This window comes from Eucyclogobius newberryi, unplaced genomic scaffold (genome assembly GCF_026437365.1).
Source record: "Eucyclogobius newberryi isolate DKJ021-1_F unplaced genomic scaffold, fEucNew1.0.hap1 SCAF_3, whole genome shotgun sequence".
Taxonomy (NCBI): domain Eukaryota; kingdom Metazoa; phylum Chordata; class Actinopteri; order Gobiiformes; family Gobiidae; genus Eucyclogobius; species Eucyclogobius newberryi.
Window position 1 is genome coordinate 5,233,815 of NW_027315945.1, and position 22,885 is coordinate 5,256,699.

Below are 22,885 nucleotides of genomic sequence, written 5' to 3' on the forward strand. Positions count from 1 at the left end.
CGCGTGACTCAGCTGCATCAGGATTCACTCAGTCACGTCACATTACGCAGCTTTACGCACAGCAGCAGCGCGTCAGGAACAGAACCCTTGTCTTCTGCTGTGAATGTGACTAAACCAGGACTAAAGCTGTTCAAACCAAGGCTAAAACTTAACCAGATCTGCACCAGTCCAAATCAGGACTAAACTGACTGGACCACGACAAAACCAATCTCAATTATTAAAAACAATTAAGCGTTTGAGTATTTTTACATGTGAAAAAGAAGGTCACCCATCACTTGTTCTTTAGATGTCTTTGTGCGGATGTTGGGTGACAGTTTCTAAACTATTTGGTTTATTAAGCTACTTAAACCAATGATACAAATTGACAAGAAGACCTAAACGAATTGAAATCACACAGAAATGCAAGTGGAATTTTGATGTTTCCTGATGTTATTACCAAAAAGTGTACAAAGTTATCTGAAAACGCCGCTGTTTGTGTGTGTGGTTGAGTGTTTGTGAGTGTTTATGTGTGTGTTTGAGTGTTTGTGTGTGTGTTTGAGTGTTTGTGAGTGTTTGTGTGTGTGTTGAGTGTTTGTGTGTGTGTTTGAGTGTTTGTGTGTGTGTTTGAGTGTTTGTGTGCGTGTGTGTGTGTGTTTGAGTGTTTGTGTGTGTGTTTGAGTGTTTGTGTGTGTGTTTGAGTGTTTGTGTGTGTGTTTGTGTGCGCGCGAGTGCTGTCCTGGTGCTGAAATCTAAGCGTGTTGCACGGCGCCCTCTGCTGCCCGCTCGGCCTCACTGCGCATGAGTCAGGCTGGTGTCAGGTGCAGGTTGGCAGGTGCAGGGTCAGAGCTAAAGCTGTGTAAGACTATGTAACGACGCCTTTATCCACATAACTCTAACCCAGCCCCGAAACACATGAGCAAACACCGCAGGGATTATGTGAGTCTCACTGAGCTCTCGGTGCTGATGATGAAACGCACTGCTCTCTACTACAACACTTAGTCAAACCTCGTGCTCGCTCTGTCATACCCCCCCGGGCTCTATACCCCCCCGGGCTCTCTGTCATACCCTTCGGGCTCTCTCTGTCATACCCCCCGGGCTCTCTCTGTCATACCCCCCCGGGCTCTCTCTGTCATACCCCCCGGGCTCTCTCTGTCATACCCCCCGGGCTCGCTCTGTCATACCCCCCGGGCTCTCTCTGTCATACCCCCCCGGGCTCGCTCTGTCATACCCCCCGGGCTCTCTCTGTCATACCCCCCCGGGCTCGCTCTGTCATACCCCCCGGGCTCTCTCTGTCATACCCCCCCGGGCTCGCTCTGTCATACCCCCCGGGCTCTCTCTGTCATACCCCCCGGGCTCTCTCTGTCATACCCCCCCGGGCTCGCTCTGTCATACCCCCCGGGCTCTCTCTGTCATACCCCCCCGGGCTCGCTCTGTCATACCCCCCGGGCTCTCTCTGTCATACCCCCCCGGGCTCTCTCTGTCATACCCCCCCGGCTCTCCCTGTCCTGAGTGTACACTTTTGAGCGTACATTACTCGAACATTAACCAAGACTTTTACAGGCAGTTTTAGATGTGCCATTTATAATAATAATAATAATAATAACTTTTATTTATATAGCGCTTTTCAGTGACCCAAAGACGCTGAACATAATAAAAAAGGGGGGGTATTTACAGACAGGGGGGACAACACGTACAATACACATTAATATACAGATAAAATGAACAAGACAGAAGAAGTAGAGAGAAAAAAGATGGGGATGTAACAGGGGGTAGAAGAGTAGGCAATGGGGTAGAGGAGGCTAGGGGTGGGGGAGGTCATAGGCTTGGGTGAAGAGGTATGTTTTTAGGCGGGATTTGAATGTTGTGAGTGAGGGAGAGTGGCGGACAGGTTGGGGGAGGGAGTTCCAGAGGCGGGGTGCTGTTCGGGAGAATGCTCTGTCGCCAAAAGTTTTGAGTCGGGATGTTGGTGCAGTCAGGGTGAGAGAGGAGGAGGAGCAGAGGGCTCGGGAGGGGCGGTGGGGGATGAGGAGGTCAGACAGGTAGGGGGGGGCAAGGTGGTGAAGAGCTTTGAAGGTGAGGAGGAGTATTTTAAAGTTTATGCGCTGCTTGATGGGGAGCCAATGGATTTATGATGGATTATAATGGATTATAATAATCCAATAATCCAATTGGAATAATCCCAAAACATACAGATTCAATCTGTATTCAGATCAATTTTCCCAATATAAAATGGCTATTCGTTTCTTCGGGCACATTTTAAACACGTCCAGGAGCATTAACAATGAGTGAAGTTACAGAGAATGTTTGCGGAGTCTAAACTATAAGGTTAAAGCTTTTACAGAGTACGACCTCATGGACATTATGTCTTTTCTAATGAGTTTTGTGTTGGTTTCAGGTGATTCCAGAGGACACTGTCAGCCAGATCTAACGTGAGGTAAGACAGACGGACCGCTCCCCCAGAACAGTCCACACTGCAGACCGCGCCCTGTCCATCCCCTGTGTCCTTTCCAAAGTATATCATCTTAAATTAGTCAAAGCTGGGCACAGTACAACGTTTACATCCATTTGAGATCAGACTCTTCACCAAAGAGATGTCTGAAGATCATTGAAGAGTCTTTAGTAGCAAGAGAAAATGGAATTCTTTCAACTGCAAAAAAGTTTGAAGAGTGAATAGGTTTGGCCCCTCATCCAAGCTACTACTAGGATGAGGGGCCAAACCTCTTCACTCTACAACACACACACACACACACACACACACACAGTAGTGTTTAGAGCAGAGACATGTGTTCATCCCACACTGACTCCTCTGTCCTCTGCTGCAGACTCAGACATGATGAACGAGGAGGTGCTGGAGGACCAGGCCAAGTTGAAGCAGGGTCTGGTCAAAGTGCTACAGTGTGTGGCCACCATCTCCTCCGCAGCAGCTGTGGTTAATCCCATCTTTGGCGTGGCTGGTTCTCTGATCCGTGTGGTGCTGCACCACATCGACGACGAGGACATCCGCACACTCAAGAGAGAGTTTGGCTCTGTGAACCGTGCTCTGGACGAGATCTCGCAGCAGAACCGCAACACGCTGCTGCAGATCAAGAAGGAGACGCTGGACGGCCAGTACTGTCGCGTGGAGGAGAACCTGCGCAACCAGTTCAGGAAGTTCATGGACATGGTGGAGGCGCGGCCCGACCTACGCGAGCGCAAGAAGGACGACTTTGAGGAGAACTACAGCAACGACCTAGGCGACCAGAACCTGCACACACTGTACGACGGCGTGGTGGGCAAGCCCAAGCTGTTCAGTCGACCCATCCTGGAGGTGTACCTGAAGCACAGCCAGGGCGACCGGCGCACCATGGAGCGCCTCTGCACCCGCCTCACATACCTCTTCTGCATCGGCCTCATCGCACTCATGGGCTACGCTGCCATCATCGGTGACGACGAGGAAGGGCTGAGCGAGGAGTGGGCCGAGAAGATGGAGCATGTCCAGGAGAAGATGCAGGAGGCTCTGCGCCTCTGCCACTGACTCTAGACTCATTCCCTCAGCTCAGCTCAGGCCTCTGCACAGAGAGACTGCAGCAGAGCACCAGAGCAGAGTGACACTGCTCACACACTCTTGAGGCCCCCGGGCCCCCAAAACCCCCAAGGCTCTTCAAGCTCTCCATCGTACACCTCATTTTACACTATAACGGGACTTAAATTCATGGCTCTTCTCTCTTTAGGTTGTCTGACCACTCTTATGCATGTTTCACTGAGGCCACGCCTCCTCCACCGACTGTGCCTGAACATGTCAAATTTTATATTGGTTACTTTTTTATTTTTCTTATATGTAATGTATTTAGCTTGTTCATTTGCATATTTTACTTTTATTTCTGCAGATTCTATTACAATCATGTTTTATAACGGAGATGATTTAACTGCACTTAAGGAGCTTCTTATGTCTCGTGAGAAACCTCTCCCTGAGATGTAGAATGTATATATATATGCATCAAATAAATATGTAATGGATAATCCAACGTCCCTGTGTCCGCTCTATTCCAATGAACATGTATCTGTGTGAACACTAGAGGGCGGCACTGCACCGCAACGTCATATCAGTGTCGAGATGCAATTTAAAAGAAGGCCGTGGCTGCAGACAGGGCCGGCCCAGCCTATAAGCGAACTAAGCAGCCGCGTAGGGCCCCGAGGCGTTAATAGGGCCCCCAATCTGGCAACCCGTCTTATGCGAAGTGCAAGCGCAGCGTGCGCCACTAGTGTAGTAGCGCTGCTGGCGCGGCAGCGCACACAGCGGTAACACATAACGCACAAACCGCATTTATTTGTAATGACAATCTGGCAACCAAGACACCAAACCTGCGCTGATTGGGCAACTTCATTGTGCGCGAGCAGAACGAGAGCAAAACATAAACACCACAACGTGGTCCTCATGTCCAGAGGAATATATCTCCTGGTGCCAAAAAACGAAAGAAGAAACTTCTTGACGATGTAAAGAAACTGCAAACTCAACAACACTCTCCAGGTATTGAACTTCTCTTACAAAGAGACGGTTAATGCTGCTGTTTGAAACAACACGATTCTGTCACGTTAGTTCGCTCAGGCTGGAGGCGACGAGAGCTCTGAGCACAATATGTGTGAATGAAAGATAATGAGCTTAACATTTACACCAGCCCCGTAGTGTCAGCTGCAGGTGAGGCCGGTGAGGGGCCTCTATGGTCCGGGTCACTAAGAGGCGGAGATCCGGTCCGGACGAGCGCCGTCTCGTCCAGAACCTCTGACGTGAAACTTTGGAGTGAACAGTGTGCGGCCCCTGTCCCGGGCCCCTGTCCCGGGCCCCTGTGCAGCCTCAGTCAGAGATGAGCGGGTTTGAGTTTGCGTCCCTCTCTCTCACATCACCATGTGTGAGATCAATCGTGACTCGTGATGTCTGTTTGACTTTGACTTCTTAAAGTGGAATAAGAGGAACGTAAAGGTTTATGCATGTAAGGTCCATCAGCCAATCACATCGCAGCATTGTTTCATGCAGGAGTCCAGTGTGTGATGTTCTGATCAGAACAAACATTTATATTATAATTCACTTTTAATAGAGCAATAAAACATTTAAATTTATTTAAAAAGCATCATTAGACTATTTGTTATAAATTATAATAAATTGATAGTGAAAAATAACCAGACATATTATAATTACGTCTGTTATAGAATAATACTATATATTTTTATACAAAAGTGGCAAAGTTGCAGAAACGCAGTCGCTTCACTATAGCTAGGTTTGGACCTTCACTTCTCGTTCTGTTCATTCTCTGGGAATAACATGTTTGTTTTATCAGTGTTAATTGTTAATCAAGCAATGCTTATGCCATTTGTTTAATTGAATATAACTTGTTTTGTCACTTTAGCAAGAAGGAACAGTTGGGAGCTGTAAAAGATAAATTAGTAAGGATAACTATTACTTTTACATTTTCAGTTAAAATGAATCAATTTGATCATAATTATTTTTCATAGCCAATATTGTATTGAGTAATTAAGTACACTAATGTATTAATAACTGGCTTTAGTCATTTTCTCCTGGCACAGTTTCATCACATCATCATTTTATAGCATTACAACCTCAACATTTTACTCTTACTTTAGCCGGCTGGACCACATTAAAATGCAGCAGAAGACCCAAAAAGGTCTGAAAATCTCTGGGGGAGGGCCCCCAGACCCCCCCTGTTCATTAATTTAAACTAATGTGCTAATGTGGCTGTAGACCCTTAACGCCCACAAATACACCCAAAAACATATCTGGGACGTGTGTTATTTGTACAGGGAGTAGAGGTGATGTCAGCGGAATACCAAGTTGCATTGTGGGATTTAAGTTAGCAATATTTGAGCTTGTGAGGTGCTGAGAATAAACTAACTGGCAAACAGATGCCCTGGAGTTTTGGTGCTTTGTTTGCATTGAAGAAAGTTCCCATATGTGAATTGTTCACTGACAATGGCAATAAAACTGATTCTGATGACGTGGTGAGGGGCCCCCAAAAATGTTTTCGCTTAGGGCCCCCTGAAGGCTTGGGCCGGCCCTGGCTGCAGAGCCGCGGCCAAATAACCCAGCAGTTTCAGGAGCCGCGGCACAAAAAACCATGCAGTTTCGGCCGCGGGCCGCGGCTCTGTAGACACTCCCTTAAAATAATAGATGACGTCACAGCACCAAATAAACAAAATGACCCGATCTTAAATCTATAACATTTATAATGTGGTTGAATAAATGCTCGGGATTGCACTCACTGACCCGGTTCAACACAGGGTCAGGGTGAAAAAACTATCATAACACCATTAATGGATAGGCTAATGTCAGGGAAAGCATGAATATGAACAATTGCGGCTTTTATTTTCAAATATAAATCATATCTGGTCAGGCCTTATGGTCGATTCTTACTCATTTGCCTGTTAATAATGGCATTCAGCCACCAGGGGGCGCCACTGCACTTATGGTGTAGGAGCTGCTTTAAGGGCTGATGTCTCTACAAACGGCCTCATATATGAGGTGGTTTCAGTGAAATCTTAAAAAAACGCACCAAAAAGAGCTTTGTCTGTGTCTCACTAACAAATTGGACACGGACCTGGCTCTGCCCCGCTCTCCGCTCATGTCTGGGCATAACCTTCCTCCAAATATCACCCACAGGCTACAGCAGGAGGCCATGATGTTTCCTCAACCACATCACAAAAGCAACAGAGAAACAAAAAAACAAGATGTGGAATGTTTCAAAAGTCTCGAGCCGTCCATTATCTTGATTGACTTGAAGGGCTTTACGCTCCAGCGGCTGCACGGTGGTGGGGCAGCCGCCTGCGGTGACATGTGTCCGGGGCTAAGCCGCTGTGGAATGACCCTCATGGCCCGGAGCCGCAGAACAGGTTGGCCCGCAGTGTGTATGTGGGAAACGGCCTTTTCTCACACTTCATCATCAAACACACACACACACACACACACACACACACACACACACACACACACTCTCTCTCTCAAACATACACACACACCATCACTCACACACACGCACACACACTCACAAACACACACGCACGCACACACATACACACACACACACACACACACACACACACAAACACACACGCACACATACACACACACACACACACACTCTCTCTCTCAAACAGACACACACACCATCACTCACACACACACACACACACGCACACACACACACACGCACACACACACACACACACACTCACACACACACACACACACGCACACACACACACACACACGCACACACACACACACACACACGCACACACACACACACACACTCTCTCTCAAACAGACACACACACCATCACTCACACACACACACACGCACACACACACACACTCTCTCTCAAACAGACACACACACACACCATCACTCACACACACACACACCAACACACACACACACTCTCTCATATACACACAAACACACACACACACACACACTCACAAACACTCACACACACACACACCAACACACACACACACTCTCTCATATACACACAAACACACACACACACACACACACACGCACACGAGAGAGCACGAAAGAGATGGAGGGATGAGAGTGAGAGAGCAAGAAAGAAAGGGAGAGGAGAAGAGAGAGAGACACGCGCCTCTTCGGACCTGGTGACGTCAGCAGAGTGCGGCATCTGATTCACAGCAGAATCAAGGACTCGTGGCTTTCAGATTTGTGTTATATTCAACATTATCAGGACCTTTTCCCACTCAAAAGATATAATATGTTGTTTTAAATGAATCGCTATGGAAACGGTCCTAATTTCTCATCATTCTGAAACCCATGATCTGCATCACGTGCTGTAATGGGACGCAACGTGAGCTGTGGAGGCCGTTATTCAGCCTCATCATCATTCATTTGAAAAGAATCACACGTCTGCGCCTTTAGAATCAGAAAGGCTTCTGTGGGAAGGTTTTGTCTGAATTGAGACAAGATTCAACCTCCCTCCGTCTACAACAGCCTCAGAAAACCTTGGCAGTAATCAAACCAGTCAAATGCTACTTACTTATATTATTACTTATACTGTAGTTACTTGAGAGCTCTGAGGAAGAGGTGGTCAGACCTCTTTTCACTGTCAAACTTGTAAACAGGGCAAGTTTCAGTTATAACTCCTCCCCTTTATAACTCCTCCCCTTTGGGCAGGGCTCAGAAGACTCTAAATTGTAGCTTCTCATCAGTGACATCAATCCAAAGCCAAGTATACAAATATCACAATATCGATCTCATAGCAGTATGAGTCTTGTCGTTACTATAAAGAGGCGTAGGAGGCCATCTTTGTTTTCCTCCACCCTCTTAAACAGATTTTAAAATTAAAAAGATGTACAGGTGAATCCATTTTCAGAGAATTCATATCGATATATTTGCAAGAGAATCAAAACTTTGTCATACCTCAGTCAGAATCGAATATGTGATTATTTGGTATCGATCCGCCCGCACCTCAACTCATTTCCATCAGATTGAAAATGACTTATTACATGTATATTTTCCTTCTTCTCTTGTGCCATGAACGGTCAGAACTTCAAACCTCAATGTTTCACAGATTGAAATGTTGGAAAAATGCCGGCCCACATTTTGGATTATGTATTTTTAGAAGTATTTCCTTAATGTAAGCTCTATTCGTGCCAGATTGACAGAAAACAGATCGCCATTGTCCGTGAATCCACGGGCCTCGGCCGCGTGCGCAAAGTGAGACAATAATGCGCGCAAATATTGGACATGATCGTGCCAAAGTGGCGCCGTGAGCAGAGATCGAATGACTGATGAATACATAATCAATAAAACATCTTTCCACAATGACAATGTCTCTATTTGAAGTTAGATCGTGATCCAAAAACACAACAGAGAAAAACTATTCCTTACCTCAAAATCAGATTCCAGGCGCAACATGCACATTTGGCGCACGGGGGAAACGCGCGAGCCCTTCCCTGATGCCGCGTCTTGTTGAGCAGATCCTGAGGGGACTTGACGCACCGCAGATCACCTCGCGCGCGCGCTCTGTCCGTGCGTGTGTCCGTGCGTGCGTCCGTGCGTGTGTCCGTGCGTGTGCGGGTCCAAATCGCGCGCTTAGACCTGGTTCAGTTCTGGTTAAGTCCATCCTCGTTCAGGCCTGATTTAGTCCAGGTTAAGCCCGGTTTGGTCTTGGTTTAGACTTGGTTCAGCCCTGGTCTAGAGCCGGGACTTCTCGTGGCGCAGATACGGGGGTCTTTTGACGCACCACACCGCGCCTTCAGACGCGCGCGCGCTCTGCGTCTGTCTCTGTCCGTGTAGCAGACTCGGCTCCGACGCGCGCGCCTCTCCATCGTCCCCTCTTTTCTAGTTTTGACCCAAACACCGCCAAACCACACGTTTTCCCATTCTTTTCCAATCCTTCCGCGCGTCTCCACGTCAGGCTCTGGAGCAGGTGCCCGGGCTGGAGCTGGAGCTAGAGCTGGAGCTGGTGCGTAATAGACTCACTGCAGATTTCCCCGCGCGCGCAGCAGGTAAACGCAAACCCTATTTTCACCAGACGCCAGATTTTAGACGTAAATCTCCTCTACAGCATAAACCACAAGTGATGCAGCGTTTTCTGAAAAGTTTGAGAGCAAACGTGATGAACTGGAGCGGCGCAGTTTGGGTTAAAGCTGACGCACGACGTTTGGACGCGTTTGTGAGTCGTGACAGCCGCGCGTAAAGACTGCGGCTTTTTCCCGTGAGCAGCAGGTAAACGCCTCCCGTTTACGACCGGACCCCGCATGTGTCAGATTCTAGTTTAGTCCTGGTTTAGTGCTTGTTTATTTCTGGTTTAGTCCCGGTTTAGTCCTGGTTTAGTCCTGGTTTAGTCCTGGTTTAGTGCTTGTTTAGTCCTGGTTTAGTCCCGGTTTAGTCCTGGTTTAGTGCTTGTTTAGTCCTGGTTTAGTCCCGGTTTAGTCCTGGTTTAGTCCTGGTTTAGTCCTGGTTTAGTGCTTGTTTATTTCTGGTTTAGTCCCGGTTTAGTCCCGGTTTAGTCCTGGTTTAGTCCTGGTTTAGTCCTGGTTTAGTGCTTGTTTAGTCCTGGTTTAGTCCCGGTTTAGTCCTGGTTTAGTCCTGGTTTAGTCCTGGTTTAGTGCTTGTTTAGTCCTGGTTTAGTCCCGGTTTAGTCCTGGTTTAGTGCTTGTTTATTGCTGGTTTAGTCCTGGTTTAGTCCTGGTTTAGTCCCGGTTTAGTCCTGGTTTAGTCCTGGTTTAGTCCTGGTTTAGTCCCGGTTTAGTCCTGGTTTAGTCCTGGTTTAGTGCTTGTTTATTGCTGGTTTAGTCCTGGTTTAGTCCCGGTTTAGTCCTGGTTTAGTCCTGGTTTAGTCCTGGTTAAGTCCCGGTTTAGTCCTGGTTTAGTCCCGGTTTAGTCCCGGTTTAGTCCTGGTTTAGTCCTGGTTTAGTGCTTGTTTATTGCTGGTTTAGTCCTGGTTTAGTCCTGGTTTAGTCCCGGTTTAGTCCTGGTTTAGTCCTGGTTTAGTCCTGGTTTAGTCCCGGTTTAGTCCTGGTTTAGTCCTGGTTTAGTGCTTGTTTATTGCTGGTTTAGTCCTGGTTTAGTCCCGGTTTAGTCCTGGTTTAGTCCCTGTTCAGTCCTGGTTTAGTCCTGGTTTAGTCCTGGTTTAGTCCTGGTTTAGTCCCGGTTTAGTGCTTGTTTATTGCTGGTTTAGTCCTGGTTTAGTGCTTGTTTAGTCCTGGTTTAGTCCCGGTTTAGTCCTGGTTTAGTCCTGGTTTAGTCCTGGTTTAGTGCTTGTTTATTTCTGGTTTAGTCCCGGTTTAGTCCCGGTTTAGTCCTGGTTTAGTCCTGGTTTAGTCCTGGTTTAGTGCTTGTTTAGTCCTGGTTTAGTCCCGGTTTAGTCCTGGTTTAGTCCTGGTTTAGTCCTGGTTTAGTGCTTGTTTAGTCCTGGTTTAGTCCCGGTTTAGTCCTGGTTTAGTGCTTGTTTATTGCTGGTTTAGTCCTGGTTTAGTCCTGGTTTAGTCCCGGTTTAGTCCTGGTTTAGTCCTGGTTTAGTCCTGGTTTAGTCCCGGTTTAGTCCTGGTTTAGTCCTGGTTTAGTGCTTGTTTATTGCTGGTTTAGTCCTGGTTTAGTCCCGGTTTAGTCCTGGTTTAGTCCTGGTTTAGTCCTGGTTAAGTCCCGGTTTAGTCCTGGTTTAGTCCCGGTTTAGTCCCGGTTTAGTCCTGGTTTAGTCCTGGTTTAGTGCTTGTTTATTGCTGGTTTAGTCCTGGTTTAGTCCTGGTTTAGTCCCGGTTTAGTCCTGGTTTAGTCCTGGTTTAGTCCTGGTTTAGTCCCGGTTTAGTCCTGGTTTAGTCCTGGTTTAGTGCTTGTTTATTGCTGGTTTAGTCCTGGTTTAGTCCCGGTTTAGTCCTGGTTTAGTCCCTGTTCAGTCCTGGTTTAGTCCTGGTTTAGTCCTGGTTTAGTCCTGGTTTAGTCCCGGTTTAGTGCTTGTTTATTGCTGGTTTAGTCCTGGTTTAGTGCTTGCTTATTGCTAGTTCAGTCCTGGTTTAGTCCTGGTTTTTTGCTGTTTTAGTTCTTGTTTGTCCTGGTTTAGTCCTGTTTTAGACCCAGTAGGTTTAGTCCAAGTTTCTCCTGTTTAAATCTTGGTTTAATACAACTTAGTTTCATGGTTTAATCTTGGGTGAATCCTGATTTAGTCCTGTTCAAATGTTTTTTTTTGTCTTGGTTTAGTCCAAGTTTCTCCAGTCCAATTTAAATATTGGTTTAATCCTAGTTTGTCTTTGTTAATCCCAGTTTAATCCAATAGTTAACCTAATTTAATCCTGATTAGGTCCCAGTTTAATGATGGTTTAGTCCCAGTTTAATCTTGTCCTGGTTTAGTTCTGATTAATTCCAACGTAACTTTTCTTTTCTTTCTTTTTTCTTAGTCTTGCTCAAATCTTGGTTTAATCCTAGTTTGCCCTGTTTTACTCCCGGTTTAACTTTATCCTGGTTCAGCCTTCTTTGTATCTTGGTTTAATCTTTGTCCTGCTCAAATCCTCGTTTAGTCCAAGTTTAATGCAATCTGTCGTGTTCGGGTTCAAGCTGATGCTGAACGTTCGGACGTGTTTGTTACGGCCGTGTGTAAATATTTGGGCCGTACTAGAATATTTCAGACGACTTGGTTACAAATGAACAGTGGAAACGTAGAGGATCCGAGCCGAGCCGTTTCAGGCTGACGCTCGGTGTTTTAGGCACATAAATAATGAATCACATCCGACCTGAGTGCTGGAGCCAGACGGTGACGCGCAGAAAGACACTGTGAGTCTGAAGACATGTGAGACGTGTGTCCAGGCGTGTGTCCAGGCATGTGTCCAGACGTGTGTAAAGACGTGTGTCCAGGCGTGTGTAAAGACGTGTGTCCAGACGTGTGTCCAGACGTGTGTCCAGGCTCAGGTTCATTTAGAGCTGATTAAAGGTATAATCCCATTGCATTTGGATTTGTCACGTTCATGTCGGTGTTTTAAGCTGTAATTTTCCATCAGCTCTGGAGAAGGTTCTGCACTTGAAACAGGGGTTTTCAGTAGATTGTTGTCAGTTGTTCTCATCTATTTTTAGCTCTTTTATCTTGAGCTCATTGTCGACGAGCACAAGAGACTCTTTTCACCCAAACCAGAAGTCCAACTCTGTATTATCACATCTTTACACAACCGGAACAATTACACTGCTTTTTATTTAACGACAGAACAAATACATTCAGAGCTCAGGAGACGAGGCAAAGGAATCTACGGCTTTAAACACATGCAAGCACACGCCAGGAAAAGAGGACGTTGTCATATTTAAAGTCATTTAAATATCTAGAATGGCGGAAAAAAATAGTTAAATAATTAAGATAAGATAAGATATTCCTTCATTGTCCACACATTGGGAAATTTCATTGTTGCAACGCAGTAGATACAGAGGAAAAGGACAGATAACTTATAGGAAGTTTAAAAAACACTCTTATTAGAAGAACTCTTATAAGCAAAACTCTTATAAACAAAAACTCCTATAGACAAAACCTCTCATTTCTTAATAAGGAATGGAGGGGAAAAATAAAGATAAAATAAAATAAAAACAGCTAGTGTAAGACAATATAATACTAATAATAATGGTAAAATAAACTCTCTATTCTGATCAGTTATATGCACAAGAATGTGACACTATTGCTTGAGAGTACGACAGTAATTGCACATGAATATGACGGTATTGCACATGGTTAAGTCAGTATTGCACATAGTTAAGTCAGTATTGCACATGGTTAAGTCAGTATTGCACATGGTTAAGTCAGTATTGCACATGGTTAAGTCAGTATTGCACATGGTTAAATCAGTATTGCACATGAATATGACGGCATTGCATATGGTTAAGTCAGTATTGCACATGAATATGACGGTATTGCATATGGTTAAGTCAGTATTGCACATGAATATGACGGTATTGCATATGGTTAAGTCAGTATTGCACATGAATATGACGGTATTGCATATGGTTAAGTCAGTATTGCACATGAATATGACGGTATTGCACATGGTCAAGTCAGTATTGCACATGAATATGACGGTATTGCACATGGTCAAGTCAGTATTGCACGTGTTCAGGGCAGTGTTTGTTGTAGAGTCTGACAGCAGCAGAAGGAAAGACCTGCGAAACCTTTCCTTCACACAGCGAGGGTGGATCAGTCACTGAAGCTGCTCTCCAGAGGGGACAGAGTGTCCTGCAGGGGACAGAGTGTCCTGCAGGGGACAGAGTGTCTCTCACCATGAGTCTCACCCCCCTGCAGGGGGTGAGACTCATGGTCCAGCATAGATGTGAGTTTAGCCAGGACCCTTCTGTCCTCCACCTCCTGCACCGAGTCCAGAGCACAGCCCAGGACGGAGCTGGATAAATAAAATGCATATACAGGACAGACCAACAGTTTGGAAACACCTTCTCATTTAAAGAGTTTTCTTTATTTTCATGACTATGAAAAGTGTAGATTCACACTGAAGGCATCAACACTATGAATGAACATATGTGGAATTATTACTTTTAAAGTGTGAAACAACTGAAAATTGTCTTATATTCTAGGTTCTTCAAAGTATCCACCTTTAGCTTTGAGTACTGCTTCGCACACTCTTGGCATTCTCTTGATGAGCTTCAAGAGGTCGTCACCTGAAATGCTCTTCCATCAGTCTTGAAGGAGGTCCAGAGATGCTTAGCACTTGTCGGCCCTTTTGCCTTCACTCTGTGGTGTGTGTCCAAACCTTTGGTCTGTACTGTACATCCAGAGGAGAGGGTCAGATGAAGACTAGTAATAAGAGTCAAACAATGGGCCCCTCACTTCTGGTGCTCTTGCAGGTGCAGACATGAGTGCGTCTCTGGAGCAGCTGGTGGCTCAGAAGAAAGAGGCCATTGAGGCAGTGATGGACATGATGGAGCGAGGAGCCGAGGTTCTGGCCAGTGCCGTGGGGGAGTTCCTGCCGCTGTGCGAAGCCGCCGCTCCGCTCCTGCGACTGGCCCTCGACAACGTCCAGAGCAAAGAAGTCTTCTGCGTCAAAGAGCAGTTCCTGACCGTGAGGAAACAGATGGACGTCCTCTCCACGCAGCTCCATGACATCGACGCCGAGCTGGAGAAGGCCCGACTGGACGCACGCTACTTCTCGGTGGAGGAGAACATCCGCAACCAGTTCCGCAAGTACATGGACATCCTGGAGGCCAAGCCGCAGTTCAGGGAGGTGAAGATGAGGCTGTTCCTGGAGCACTTCTCCAAGAGCGGAGGAGACAAGAACCTGCATGTGCTCTACAGCTCCATGATGGGCACCGGCCTCTTTGGAGAGTCCGTGCTGGAGCTGGTGGACAGGTAACATGGTTATGTCTTTCACAAAAGAGGTTATGCAGATGACATTCAACATTCAAGCAGCGAGTGGCAAAATGTATGAGTTAATGTCGTAGTGAGTAAGAGCTCAAAGGTAAAATATGAAAGAGCTGCTACAGTTTAACATATATAAAAGTCTTCAACTCTTCTAAATATCTAATTTGTGCCTTCAAGTAGAAAGTCAGAATAACAGCAGACACTGCAACAAAAGAGAAACTACTTTCAGTTTCAATCAATTTGACCAATTCATTTAACTGAAATTATAGCCCCACGGTCAAAAATTAGGCAAAATACAAAGAAAAAAAAAAACTATTTTCTGTGTTAAAACTGATAATTCAGAATGAACTGGGAGATGGTTGAGTGATGGTCACGTACAAGAAACTGTGACGCGATTAACCGCCATACAAACAATGTCAACATTTGTAACAGGTTAAATTGACAATATTCTGGAATGCTCTGAGTTCAGAACTTGGAAACCAATAAGTTACAAGACTGTTGAGTGTGACATCACAAGCGTGAGTGTGACATCACAGGTGTGGGTGTGACATCACAAGTGTGAGTGTGACATCACAAGCGTGAGTGTGACATCACAAGTGTGGGTGTGACATCACAAATGTGGGTGTGACATCACAAGTGTGAGTGTGACATCACAAGTGTGGGTGTGACATCACAAGTGTGGGTGTGACATCACAAGTGTGAGTGTGACATCACAAGTGTGGGTGTGACATCACAAGTGTGGGTGTGACATCACAAGTGTGCGTGTGACATCACAAGTGTGGGTGTGACATCACAAGTGTGGGTGTGACATCACAAGTGTGGGTGTGACATCACAAGTGTGGGTGTGACATCACAAGTGTGAGTGTGACATCAAAAGTGTGAGTGTGACATCACATGTGAGTGTGACATCACAAGTGTGGGTGTGACATCACAAGTGTGAGTGTGACATCAAAAGTGTGAGTGTGACATCACATGTGAGTGTGACATCACAAGTGTGGGTGTGACATCACAAGTGTGAGTGTGACATCACATGTGTGAGTGTGACATCACATGTGTGGGTGTGACATCACAAGTGTGGGTGTGACATCACAAGTGTGAGTGTGACATCACAAGTGTGAGTGTGACATCACATGTGTGAGTGTGACATCATAAGTGTGAGTGTGACATCAAAAGTGTGAGTGTGACATCACATGTGATTGTGACATCACAAGTGTGGGTGTGACATCACAAGTGTGGGTGTGACATCACAAGTGTGGGTGTGACATCACAAGTGTGAGTGTGACATCACAAGTGTGAGTGTGACATCACATGTGATTGTGACATCACAAGTGTGGGTGTGACATCACAAGTGTGGGTGTGACATCACAAGTGTGGGTGTGACATCACAAGTGTGAGTGTGACATCACAAGTGTGAGTGTGACATCACATTTGTGAGTGTGACATCACAAGTGTAAGTGTGACATCACAAGTGTGAGTGTGACATCACAAGTGTGGGTGTGACATCACAAGTGTGAGTGTGACATCAAAAGTGTGAGTGTGACATCACATGTGAGTGTGACATCACAAGTGTGGGTGTGACATCACAAGTGTGAGTGTGACATCAAAAGTGTGAGTGTGACATCACATGTGAGTGTGACATCACAAGTGTGGGTGTGACATCACAAGTGTGAGTGTGACATCACATGTGTGAGTGTGACATCACATGTGTGGGTGTGACATCACAAGTGTGGGTGTGACATCACAAGTGTGAGTGTGACATCACATGTGTGAGTGTGACATCATAAGTGTGAGTGTGACATCAAAAGTGTGAGTGTGACATCACATGTGAGTGTGACATCACAAGTGTGGGTGTGACATCACAAGTGTGAGTGTGACATCACATGTGTGAGTGTGACATCACATGTGTGGGTGTGACATCACAAGTGTGGGTGTGACATCACAAGTGTGAGTGTGACATCACATGTGTGAGTGTGACATCATAAGTGTGAGTGTGACATCAAAAGTGTGAGTGTGACATCACATGTGATTGTGACATCACAAGTGTGGGTGTGACATCACAAGTGTGGGTGTGACATCACATGTGAGTGTGACATCACAAGTGTGGGTGTGACATCACAAGTGTGAGTGTGACATCAAAAGTGTGAGTGTGACATCACATGTGAGTGTGACATCACAAGTGTGGGTGTGACATCACAAGTGTGAGTGTGACATCACATGTGTGAGTGTGACATCACATGTGTGGGTGTGACATCACAAGTGTGGGTGTGACATCACAAGTGTGAGTGTGACATCACATGTGTGAGTGTGACATCATAAGTGTGAGTGTGACATCAAAAGTGTGAGTGTGACATCACATGTGATTGTGACATCACAAGTGTGGGTGTGACATCACAAGTGTGGGTGTGACATCACAAGTGTGGGTGTGACATCACAAGTGTGAGTGTGACATCACAAGTGTGAGTGTGACATCACATTTGTGAGTGTGACATCACAAGTGTAAGTGTGACATCACAAGTGTGAGTGTGACATCACAAGTGTAAGTGTGACATCACAAGTGTGGGTGTGACATCACAAGTGTGGGTGTGACATCACAAGTGTGGGTGTGACATCACAAGTGTGATTGTGACATCACAAGTGTGAGTGTGACATCACAAGTGTGGGTGTGACATCACAAGTGTGGGTGTGACATCACAGGTGTGGGTGTGACATCACAAGTGTGGGTGTGACATAACAAGTGTGGGTGTGACATCACAAGTGTGGGTGTGACATCACAAGTGTGAGTATGACATCACAAGTGTGGGTGTGACATCACAAGTGTGAGTGTGACATCACAAGTGTGGGTGTGACATCACAGGTGTGGATGTGACATCACAAGTGTGGGTGTGACATAACAAGTGTGGGTGTGACATCACAAGTGTGAGTGTGACATCACAAGTGTGAGTGTGACATCACAGGTGTGGGTGTGACATCACAGGTGTGGGTGTGACATCACAGGTGTGGGTGTGACATCACATGTGTGAGTGTGACATCACAAGTTAGACTTCCATAAACACAAACTGCAGAAGTAGATCAAAAACATCAAAATGCCATTATAATGAAAAGAGTGATGACATCACGCGTTAACAACCCTACAATAAAAGCTAAGCTAAGAGAGATTGAGGGATCTGTTGCCGTGGCAATTGTGGCATCCATCTTGTGAGTGGGAAAAACAATTATAGTAGAAAATAGATAAATGTATTGATGAAAATGTTTAAATGAACACATAGTGGTGCATTTGTGGTCCTAATAATGTTGAACACTTCCTCTTTGCCGGGACATATTTATTCTGAATTAAACCAGACCTGCACTTGTCAGTATTTTACTCAGATTTAAACTGTGTGGATTTTCTATTGAAAGACTTAATGTATAAAAAGGAAAACTTCTGCAGAGTTGTCTTTAGTTCAACCATGAGGATTTATTTAGTTTAGTGCCAACAAGTAAAAACCAATCTGTGCCTCAGTGACGACAAAGCAGGAAACACACATTTCATACCAAATCAGGAGACGTGAAGTCCACGTCTATGGTAATTAAACCAGTTACACCAGTAAATGGGACAAGGCCTGAACACAATGATGATCTTCACACTTCCTGTGATGTGACAACAGCCGACATTTAGTATTTGGACATTGAGAGTGACATGTCAATTTCCCATAACACAATAAACCATATGGACACAACCATGGATGGAACTGGATGTTGGTTTGTATAGGTTTCCATGGCGACGATCTCCGGTCCTCAGCCGGAATGTTGTGCCACATTTCTCAAATTAAACCTCTTATCATAGGTTTTAGTTTCCTGTTAAATGCAACATTTTGAACATGTTTGTTCCAATCAAAATATATAATATTTGGTTGTTAATTGCTATGGCAACAGTTTAAATTTCTCATCATGCTAAAACCCACAGAAAGAATCCCTTGGAGGGTAAATTTCCATGGCAACACCTGTCGCAACTTCATGACTTCATGTATGTGGTGCGTTGCCATGGTAACTGTGTCCTAGTGACTCTATTTAACTTAAATAACCGACAAGCAAAGGCTGCAATGGACAGAGAACATTTGAACCGTTTCTGGCTCTTTACAGTTTGGAAACCATTCACTTTCCCACAGTTTGTTCTGTTACAGCCTTTCTACAGACGATACCCCATAATGACAACTTGGAAGAAGTTTATTTGAATTGTTTACAAATGGCTGGGTTGCTGGGGCAACAGTCTAAGCAGGGACTCCCAGACTTCCCTCTCCCCAGACACTTCCTCCAACTCCTCCGGGGGGGGATGCCGAGGCGTTCCCAGGCCAGCCGAGAGACGTAGACCCTCCAGTGTGTCCTGGAACTTCCCCGGGGCCAGCTCACCCAGTCGTACTTCTTGAGCGGCTCTACTCCGAGCTCCTCCCGTGTGACTGAGCTCCTCCCCTTATCTCTAAGGGAGCGCCCAGCCACCCAGAGGAGGAAACTCATTTGTATCCATGATCTTGTCCTTTCGGTCATTACCCAAAGCTCATGACCATAGGTGAGGGCAGGAACGTAGATTTACCAATTAAATCGAGAGCTTTGCCTTTCAACTCAGCTCCGATGCAGCGACTGCATCACTGCTTTGGGGCCGACCGATAGTCCTCCTCCATGGCCTTCCCAACCTCCTCCCAGGCCCGGGTTTTTGCCTCTGCGACAGCAGGCTGCGCATGCTGCGGTACGCCTGGCCCGCCGATACCTGTCAACTGCCTCACGCGTCCTACAAACCAAAGAGGCCTCCTTCTTCAGCCTGACGGTATCCTTTACTTACGGTGTCCAAAACCGGGTTCAGGCACCACAGCTTCGAACAGCCGCATTGACAATGGTGGTCGAGAACATGGTCCACTCAATGTCCCCAGCCTCCCCCGGGATATGAGTTGAATACCCTACTGACAGAGGGCTCTGCAAGACGTTCTCAACAGAACCTCACAATGCGCTTGGGTCTGCCACGTCTGTCCGGCTTCCTCCTCCGCCAGCGGATCCAACTCACCACCAGGTGGTGATCGGTTGACAGCTCTGCCCCTCTCTTCACCCGAGTGTCCAAGACACGCGGCCGGAAGGCAGGTGACACAACAACAAAGTCGATCATTGACCTCCGGCCTAGGGTGTCCTGGTGCCACGTGCACTGATGCTTGTGCTTAAACATGGACAATCCGTGGCACAGAAGTCCAATAACTCAACACCACTTGGGTTCAGATCGGGGAAGCCATTCTTCCCGATCACCCCTCTCCAGGTGTTGAGGTCCCCCAGTAGAACAACGGAGTCCCCAGTCGGTGCACTGTCCAGTACCTCTCCCAGGGACTCCAAGAAGGTTGGGTACGCTGCACTGCTGTTTGGCCCGTAGGCCGACACAACAGGGAGACACCTGTCCCCCACCCGAAGGCATTGGGACGTGACCCTCTCGTTAATTAGGGTGAACTCCAACACGTGGCGGCTGAGCTGTGGGGGTATAAGCAAGGCCCGGCTACCAGACGCTCAGATCTGGGTCTTGATACAATCCTGTCCCTGAGGTCTACAGACAATTCCTTGCACTTCAGTTTGTGCTCTGACATCACTGTTAACTGTGGGACCTTATATAGACAAGTGTGTGCTTTTCCAAATCATGTCCAAGCAACTGAATTTACCACAGGTGGACTCAAATCAAATTGTAGAAGCATCTCAAGGATGATCAGTGGAAAAACCATGTACCTGAGCTCATTTTTAGTTTCTGTGTTTCTTGTGTTGCTGTTGTGACTCAAACTGTGCCTGCAGGTACATGGCCCACAACCGGCGCCTCCTGGAGGACTTCTGTGTGCGCATGAAGGAGCTGTTTTGCCTGGGCCTCATCGCATTGCTAGGTAACTCCGCTCTCACTCAGGGCCCAGCCGAGGAGGAAGACCTCATCCGTGAGTGGAGTGGCCGAATGGAGGAGGTGGAGGCCAAGATGAAGGACTCCATCGCCTCGTGCATCGCTGCCTTCCCGGAGCAGGCCGAAGAGGACTCACGCCGCTTCCTCCAGGAGAGCCCCGAGGAAGAGGAGCTGCAAAAGGTGGCCGAGAAGCTGCTCCAGGCCCTGCTCAAGAAGTACGACTGGGTGAGCTGGTCCGTGCGGGTCATCAAGTGTTCTAGCAGCGCCTACCGGAGCTGGCGGGCCGGGGAGCACTTCCACCACATTGTGGGCCAGAGCTGGTTCGAGGTGGCCCCAGTCAAGCAGCTGCTTCTGGTGGTGTCTTACAGCAGCAACCCTCAACGTGTGCCAAAGGAGAGCATCCAGGAGCTGATGGAGAGCCAGGGCCGCAGAGCCAGCCCCCCGGCACTGGTGGAGCTGCTGACCACCCACCAAGAGAGTGCCCACCTCGTGGTCCACGCCATCAGCCGCCACAAAGACTGCGCTGCCGCCTGGAGCTTCAGCGATGACTGCCACTACTGGGACCGGCACAAGGCGGGCGCTCTCTGTGTGCACTCAGAGTAAAGACACAAGGGGGCGCTCTCTGTGTGCACTCAGAGTAAAGACACAAGGGGGCGCTCTCTGTGTGCACTCAGAGTAAAGACATAAGGGGGCGCTCTCTATGTGCACTCAGAGTAAAGACACAAGGGGGCGCTCTCTGTGTGCACTCAGAGTAAAGACACAAGGGGGCGCTCTCTGTGTGCACTCAGAGTAAAGACACAAGGGGGCGCTCTCTGTGTGCACTCAGAGTAAAGACACAAGGGGGCGCTCTCTGTGTGCACTCAGAGTAAAGACACAAGGGGGCGCTCTCTGTGTGCACTCAGAGTAAAGACACAAGGGGGCGCTCTCTGTGTGCACTCAGAGTAAAGACACAAGGGGGCGCTCTCTGTGTGCACTCAGAGTAAAGACACAAGGGGGCGCTCTCTGTGTGCACTCAGAGTAAAGACATAAGGGGGCGCTCTCTATGTGCACTCAGAGTAAAGACACAAGGGGGCGCTCTCTGTGTGCACTCAGAGTAAAGACACAAGGGGGCGCTCTTTGTGTACACTCAGAGTAAAGACACAAGGGGGCGCTCTTTGTGTGCACTCAGAGTATAGACAAAAAGGGGGCGCTCTCTAGCTACGTTTTAACCCCCAGATTGGTTTGCTTTAATTAATAGTAATTACTTTCAATCATTAATAGTAATGAGAGTGTCTCAGGTAGTGCCGTGGAGCTTCAGATTCTTTCCGTTAAAATACATTTTCACAACAAAGCCCACTTTTCCCCCCAATGTTAATGATTAGCTACTGCGTGAGCATGTGGTGCCAATCAAAGCCTGTGACCACAAGAGCGCCGCAGAACTTTGGCCTTCATACGACCGGCCCTCGGCGAGCACGCCGCTCCAACCACAGCTGCAGCTGTGAGACGTGGTTAAAGCTAGAGTAAACTGGAAACTACTTCTGGTTTTGGGAGTTAAACCTCTAGACTGGTACCATTCACTTCAGACAGTGGAGATAGTGGAGACTGCCCTGATCCGTAGTGAGCCAGTGGAAACCTGGCTTCTGTGTGTGTTCCCTAAATAAATTGACACGGTGGCGCTCTCTCTGTGTATTTTGTTTAACACTAATACTCAGTGTTGGGAAAGTTCACTTTCTACATGAACTAGTTCAGTTCATAGTTCATAATTAATTTTTTTTAAAGTTCACAGCTCCAAAAATGAACTAGTTCAGTTATTTTTTTTTCAATATTATGCAATAATTGTTCTAAATTATTTCCACAGCCCAAATACAACCACAGGCAGCAATTATTTTATTAGTTTAATGCTGAAAATATGTGTCAGATTTCATCTTCATATCCAATTTTGAATCCTTACACAACCAGGATTTACGTTCACATTGAAGGGACAGAATTCCCCCATGTGTTGCTGTCCATTCAGCACCACACTGGCAGCAGCAGCTTTCAGCCCCACAGTGTATTCTCAAAAAAATGAGGCAAAGTTTGCACAGAAATGTTAGATTGTTCCCATCCTCACCGACCTTATCATGAAACTCACGTAAATGGTCGAATCGTAGCTGCTCTGTTGACTACACGTTGCGGTCGTGTCCAAGC

At 46.8% G+C, this 22,885-nt stretch overlaps 3 protein-coding genes across 4 annotated transcripts in view; all 3 read left to right on the forward strand.

The window, feature by feature from the left end:
* The window catches only part of LOC140374501 (vitelline membrane outer layer protein 1 homolog), a 321,142-nt gene that overhangs the window by 170,698 nt on the left and 127,559 nt on the right, over positions 1-22,885 (forward strand). The window lies entirely within an intron of this gene.
* On the forward strand, positions 2,398-3,984 carry rpz (rapunzel). 2 transcript variants are annotated; one of them, XM_072460395.1, is made up of 2 exons: positions 2,398-2,413; positions 2,802-3,984. In XM_072460395.1, exon 2 carries the CDS (start codon positions 2,810-2,812, stop codon positions 3,491-3,493), a length of 684 nt encoding a protein of 227 aa, XP_072316496.1. In that variant the 5' UTR covers positions 2,398-2,413; positions 2,802-2,809; the 3' UTR covers positions 3,494-3,984. The 2 variants fall into 2 exon arrangements, with proteins under 2 accessions (XP_072316496.1, XP_072316495.1); XM_072460394.1 differs by lacking the exon at positions 2,398-2,413 and adding an exon at positions 2,759-2,764.
* LOC140374499 (protein rapunzel-like) lies at positions 14,322-21,412 on the forward strand. The gene is made up of 2 exons (XM_072461423.1): positions 14,322-14,817; positions 20,623-21,412. Exons 1-2 carry the CDS (start codon positions 14,324-14,326, stop codon positions 21,320-21,322), a joined length of 1,194 nt encoding a protein of 397 aa, XP_072317524.1. The 5' UTR covers positions 14,322-14,323; the 3' UTR covers positions 21,323-21,412.

What these genes read in the sequence shown, in the direction of transcription:
- LOC140374499 (XM_072461423.1), top strand. Translation starts at nt 14,324, where the DNA reads ATGAGTGCGTCTCTGGAGCAGCTGGTGGCTCAGAAGAAAGAGGCCATT. An exon ending in GTGCTGGAGCTGGTGGACAG is followed by an intron (nt 14,818 to 20,622) that starts GTAACATGGTTA and finishes CTGTGCCTGCAG; the next exon opens with GTACATGGCCCACAACCGGC.